Source organism: Sinocyclocheilus rhinocerous, unplaced genomic scaffold (assembly GCF_001515625.1).
Source record: "Sinocyclocheilus rhinocerous isolate Xijiao unplaced genomic scaffold, SAMN03320098_v1.1 scaffold565, whole genome shotgun sequence".
NCBI classification, from domain to species: Eukaryota; Metazoa; Chordata; class Actinopteri; order Cypriniformes; family Cyprinidae; genus Sinocyclocheilus; species Sinocyclocheilus rhinocerous.
The window spans coordinates 581,234-588,209 of record NW_015646384.1 but is presented as its reverse complement, the minus strand read 5'-3'; the positions used below and the strand labels follow the sequence as shown (position 1 = coordinate 588,209).

General features: G+C 35.0%; 1 protein-coding gene across 1 annotated transcript; it reads right to left on the bottom strand.

The window, feature by feature from the left end:
• Positions 1–2,044: 2,044 nt before the first annotated feature.
• Positions 2,045–6,579, bottom strand: LOC107707748 (GDP-fucose protein O-fucosyltransferase 1-like). Its single transcript, XM_016511840.1, has 7 exons — positions 6,405–6,579; positions 6,101–6,222; positions 4,851–5,033; positions 4,487–4,599; positions 4,190–4,382; positions 2,904–3,146; positions 2,045–2,820 (listed from the first exon to the last, which is right to left on the bottom strand). Exons 1-7 carry the CDS (start codon positions 6,541–6,543, stop codon positions 2,626–2,628), a joined length of 1,188 nt encoding a protein of 395 aa, XP_016367326.1. The 5' UTR covers positions 6,544–6,579; the 3' UTR covers positions 2,045–2,625.
• Positions 6,580–6,976: the final 397 nt, after the last annotated feature.

Genomic DNA, 6,976 nt, shown 5'->3' with positions numbered 1-6,976 from the left:
CATTTAAAAACTGCATGTTGTGTTCACTTGTGTTATCTTTTACTAATATTTAAATTTGTTTGATGATCTGAAACATTAAAGTGTGTCAAACATGCAAAAAAATAAGAAATCAGGAAGGGGGCCAACACTTTTTCACACCACTGTATATATTTTGTTCTTGTATTTCAATGGGTTTATTTCTATTTTGTATTGGTGTATGCTACTGTTTTTGTATTTGATTCCTTTTTGTTTGTAAAGCACTTTGAACTGCATTAACTAGTTTTAAAAAAGTGCTATATAAATAAACATTTGCTTGCTTGCTTCCTTGCTAGAGACATTTACAAGTACAGACATGTAGAGTCGTTTATATGCCACTCCTAAATAATCATTTTCATAAGCAAACCTGTACTCCGTATTACATATTACGTTTGTAGAAGAACATAGGTCTAAAGTAGCTTGTGTTATTCCCAAATTATAATTTTTCAAAGACTGATCATAACAATACTTTACACAAAAAACGCAATCTATCAACTACTACATTAGCTGTAGCAACAAAGCTAATGCACATCAGCCCATCCGAAATCATTTAATCTCAAATATCCCTGTAAATCTGGTTTAACTGAGTCAATCTCAGTCTCAGTTGTCATGTAAATTAATACAGCGAGAGATAACGGCGATAAACAGACTAAAGTGTCAACTACGAGACACTAATTGTCTGTTCTGCTGAAAATGTCGTTGTTTTAACTGAAATTATGGTATTTTTATAGTTCGATAATATAATATTGCTAATATTAGCTTGTCAAGATATATAAACGGATCTATGAGGATGGAGCTCCTCAGAGACTCAAAACAAGCGGCCTGGCAACGGCAAACAAACCGTGTCATTAATAGAGCACACACTGTAGAAATACACACATAATTTAACTCACCTCTCCCCTCGTGAACAACGTCACCTGTATATTACGCCGAAGATCACCGTCGCCTTCATATCAGTCAGAAGCACATAGCTCTCAAATCTCTAAGCGTTGAAATATACAAAATCACCCGTATCTCTCTCCTCGGGAACTCCGTCAGCCATGTCTGTCCCCGTGAGGAGAGAGAGGGAGGGAGAGGAGAGCTGTGCTGTGATCCCCCTGCAGGCCGGGATGGATCTGCTGCTGCTGGATCGATCCAGACTCAAGATGCACATTTCCAAGCCATTTCAAATGGGCACTATTGATTTGTATGTAGTTTGTATGTTTTGTTATTTCAGCGATAGAATAACAACAAAGTACCACTAATAATAAAATTATGGAATGACTTATAGTTTTATTAATCAAAAAATAAAAATGTAAATAACATTTTCAAACTGACAAATAGATATTTAAAACTCAGTTGTTCTCCATACACAAAAACAATAAATATTGTATTTTATTCTTTTCTTTTTTTAAAAGAAATTAATAGCTTTAAATTGATCAAATGTAATAGCAAAGGCATTGTGTTACAAAACATTTCTATATTTAAAAAATGGCATTTTAAACGTTCGATTCATCTAAATTTGATTCAAAATAAATGGTTTCCACAAAAAAATTAAGCAGCGCATCAGTGTTTGAACACTGATACTGAGAAATGTTTCTTAAGCAGAAAATCAGCATATTAGAATGATTTCTGAAGGATCATGTGAAGACTAATGATACTGAAAATTCAGCTTTGCATCACAGGAATAGATTACATTTTAAAATAAATGAACATAGAAATTAGTTATTTTAAATTGTAATAACATTTCACAATATTACTGTTTTTACTGTAGTTTTATCAAATAAATAGCCTGGATGAGCATGAGACTTCTTTCAAATACATTTAAAAAACCGTAGCCACTCCAACCTTTTGAATTGTAGTGCATTAACCATTGCATTTCAATTTTTATTATTTATTTATTTATTAATGCATAGCATTTTTTTATTTATTTTTGCAAGGATTGTAAATGCATATATACTCCTTTGGTTTAAATTTTTAAATAAAAGTATTTTTAAATACATCATGAAACCAAAGAACAAACATAAAAACATACACACAAAATACTGCTTGTTATATTTTTAATAGTAAACTTGAGGAATGTCTTTTAAAGTTGTACAAAATTACTAATAAGTACATCTTAAAACATTTATAAAACATTTCTGCAATTTGGTTTGACGCTGACTTTCAAAAACAATGTCACCTTGCATTACTAAGACATCAGAAAGCCTGTGACATACTTTCTTTTCACATATGTTCATTTTCAGCAATCACTAGAGCACTGCACATCTGGACGGTCTCTGGAGGTCTTAAATGGCCTTCAACTATAAAAAGTGCCATTTCCAACCACTAACACTTGACTTGTCTCTCTAGTATAATTTCTCAACCCTCACAGGGGGCAATTTTTCCATCCTCAAAAAATGCAAATGAGTCAGTCGATACAAACGTTCCAGTAGAAAAATAGCAATTATATCATGGTTGCTCACAGTAAATGTAGTAGTGCAACATGGGAGAAATCATTAAGGAACTAACTTGTTCTCCCTTCATTTAATTACGTGAACCCTACATCCAAATGTTCTTGTTGAAAATCTCACCAGACACCTGAAACATGCAAACCTTCAACCAGCTTTCAGTTACAAAAACGTAACTTTATTAGAGTTCCTCTTTTCCTTTCCTTTTTCCTAGGTAGTCCATCCCAAAGAATGACGAGGGTCTCCCGTGAACATCTCTCTCCCTTTTAACAAAGGCTGAGAAGGACGAAACACAGTTGCCGATGAAGTGATCGGCCTGACCGAGGATATACAGGTCAATCTGAGCAGTGTCCGGCTGCAAGCTCACGACCTTCACCTGCACAAAATGTGTCATCAGCTTTATTTTCTGTTAACTAAATCAAGTTTACACATCTGTAATGTTAAAGTGTTAATCCTCACCTTGCCCTTGAAGAGCTTCTGAATCTCTGCGGTGTGCGATTCAGAGTCGGTGGCTATGTAAACTGACTGAGCGTTGGTGTTCTTCACCCAGAGCTTCACCGCACGGCGGATCTCAGACAGATCCGGTAAACACATGTTCATGGTCAGTGGCAGGGCAGTTTGGCGGTCGTATCCCACACACTGTGGAGATGCCATAAAGTGAGGACCGGTATCACCTGACTTCAGAAGCTTGCAGGCATTTTGCTGTGTGGAATAGTAAAAAAAAAAAAATAATAATAATAGTTAGAAGGATGATGTGTATCATCCAGTTCAGGCCTAAAATTCTGCATTTTGTACTGGTACTTCAGAAATCCAATAAAACCATCCACAATAATTCAGTTATAACTTTGGAGCACAAATGTTATGATGAGATCATATCATTTACTGGAATTTTTTATATCATATCCAGTTGGATCTATTTATTTAAAGCGTCTAAGACTATTTAAAGCTGCAGTCCGTAACTTTTGGCGCTCTAGCGGTTAATAAACAGAACTGCGTGCGTCTTGCGGAAGAACATTGTAGCCGGAGCTACTTCTCTGTTTTATGTCTATGGCGAATCACGCAGGTAAAATAGTCCGAATATAAACACTTATTATAGGTGTACCGTAGTGATTCAGCACAAGCCAAAAACAAGGTTTGGAAAATGGATTCATGGTGTACTCGCTTATTATATAAATTTTGTACATTTTGAACACAAAAAAGTTACGGATTGCAGCTTTAAGGTGATAACAAAGATATATCAACTAAAGAAATATGAAAATAAATGAATATACAGTATATATATATATATATGTACATATTTAATGATTTTCTTATAAAATCTTTTCATAAGTCTCTTATGCTCACCAAACCTCCATTTATTTGAAAATTACAGTAAAGATATTGTGAAATATTTTAACATTTAAAACTTCTGCTTTGATATGTCTTAAAATGTAATTTGTTTATTCATTTTCAGCTTTCAAAATTCAAAACAGCAGCATTTATTTTAAATAACTCTTTTGTAACATTATAAAAGTCTTCAATTTAACGCAGTGTTAATACATTTATTTAACAGTTAGTTCCTCTTCTGTAAGTCTATTTGGATAAAAGTGTCTGCTAAATACATAAATGTATTTAGCATAGTATTAATTTCATTCAAAAAAAAAATATTGAAAGGCATTATAAGATTTTGTAAGTGCACTTCAAATTGCCATTTGGATCTGAACTATGGGAAACCATCCATTCACATCAGGACACACAAAGCTCACCCAATCCGAGCCAATTCTCAGATGAATTCCCACGTAGGGTCTGTTTAGCAGGCTTCTGATGTGGTCTTCTCCTTCCTGTACCATTTTTTCAGACCACACCACATACTCCTGCAGTCCAATGTGCTCCTCTAGAATGGGGAACTGCGCTGGGGCTCCTGGAAGAGCGAGAACTGGATGCTCTTTTGGGGGAAACCTGAAGAAATAGAGAAAAACAGAGTTTGAGAGTGAGAAAAGTAGGGTAGAGGGAGTCTGAGTGCAATAGTTTATATTCATGTGAGTGTTTCAGCTCAAACGTACCTTTTTATCCAGTGCGGCTGGTAGTAGGAGCTGAATGACAGTCCTCCGAAAAGAACAGAGCGATCAAAGTCAACTCCAATATGATCCCAAAATGGACCAAATGGATTTCCGTCCTGCATCAGAATCGACAGGCTACATTACAAGTGCACTGTTATGAATATTTAGGAATGCATGCTGCTTTCGAGAAATAAAACAAAATGCAGATCTGCTAGAAGTCCAATAGATGGCAGTGTTTCCATAGCATGCGGCATAATAGATCAGAAAAAATGTTTGATGTGCAAGCTATATAGAGAATTTCAAATTGTGAAGGTCTGGCAAAGACACAGAAATGAAGCACACCTTGAAGAACGAACACTCATATTACCTTCATCGGACAGCTCTTTTTGTCTATGCTCCTGTGAGCTGCAGACTCAAAGCAGTAGGCCACTCTCTGACCAGGGGGCCAGTGCTTAGGAGCCAAGTGCTCCATGAAGTCCTCCAGACTCACCACACGATGGTACTGCTTCACTGGCTCCAGCTGGAAATACTCACTGTAGGGAACATGCACCTGTTACAGAGAAACACAGAAGCATATACCTTGTCAATTTATTGTACTTTCTCCTATTGATCTACTAGTGTGACAGCTAGTCATTAGATGTTTGATCAGCCACTATGTTTCAAAACTAGCTGGTAGCTGATGGTTTTCCAGCTTGGAACAACTTGGGATAAGTTTGGACTATCTAATGACCAACATGAACCAGCCAATGATCAGTTTGAACCAATGTTGCTATTGTAACTAAACTAAACTAGTGTAAAATACTAAAACTATTAAAAACTGTTACTAGATCAAATATAAATATTAGATGAAACACCTAAAATTAAAGAAAAAAAAAATAGAAAATTAGACAACTTGCCTTGGCAACTAACTAAAACAAATGTAAAGCTAAACAGGTGTGTGTGTGTGACAAAAGCACATAACAAAATTACTAAAACAAACTAAAATTTAAATGAAAACGTAAAGTTAATAATATAAAATAAATAATATAAAATAAAAGCTATAATAATATAAAATAAAAGCTAATTCAAAATAATAATAAATACTATAATAGTACATATAATACTAAAGTAACACTGGTTAGGACCAGCTAATGACCAACTATGCCCAGTGTTGTTATTCTTAACTAAAATGATTACAAATCATTTTTGACAATTGAAATAAAGCTGAAATTAAATAAAATATGATTAGCATATGGAAAAACTTGGGTAAATCAAATGAAAATTAGAAATGCTGCCTTTTCAACTAACTGAAATAAAACATGTTTAAGTATTAGTTACTATGACCAAATTAAAAATAAAGCCAAATATAAATATTATTTATAAAAATATATTAAAATAATAAAAGCAAGTAACACAAATATTACATTTTAAACTAAAATGAAAACAAAATAAAAATAAAACGATCCAAATGATTAATAAAGACTATATTAGTATATAAATAATACTAAAATAACTCTGGATTGGACCAGTTATAAACCAGGCAGCTACCCTGTTCCAAAACACTATCAGCTTAAGTTGGATTTCCTGTACGGGGCATATGATGTGAAATGTGGCATGAGTGACAGGTGTTGTGCTTACATTTTGAAAAGGTGGCGAGTGATGGCGGTAAACAATCCACGGCGGAACCGCGAGTGTTCGGTTCAGCATTTTAGCAAAAGCCAGTGATCCAAGAAAATGATCCACTTGGTTTCCAAACCGACCTAAAGAAGAACATATAGGAGAAACATGTTTATTATTCCAATACAACACAGACAATACAGACGCTTTTTAACTGTACACTACAGTCCTCGCTTTGGGTCTACACGCCTCATTTCACTGTCATTGAAGACAGTGTGTGGATGAGCTAATGAGTAAATGTCTCAGAAGCATCATGCTCTCATACCCATGCACGGACAGTACAGAATGTATCCGTTTTCATCCCACGCCACGTCTGCAGCGTCGATAAATACGTGCAGAGAAAGGAATGTTACATGCAAATAAGTTACAATGAAAAGTTTCAGACGCTTTGGTCTGGCCGCCATCGCTGATCATTCGCTATCCCACAATGCACTGCGAAGAGAACGTTAACCCTTCACATCCTGGTGAGTTTTGCCACAAGAGACTTTTAAAAATGTTTTAAATATATATAATCACATTAAATACAAATTCAGTCCCATTAAACATATTTTATTAGCCTACACGACACTCTTGTTGCCTAAAAAGACAGGTTTATGATGTTTGTAGTTAATAGATTTGACTGCTTTGCTCTGCCTTACCCTGGAGTTGGTTCACCCTCCGCCTATGGTAGCACACATTCATCAGCTGCACATCAGGTCACAGACATGCAGAGAGCCACAGGCAGAGGCGGACAGTAACTAAATATATTTACTTGAGTATCGTACTTAAGTACACTTTTTGAGTATCTGTACTTTACTTGAGTATTATTTTTTCTGGAAACTTATGACTTTAACTTCA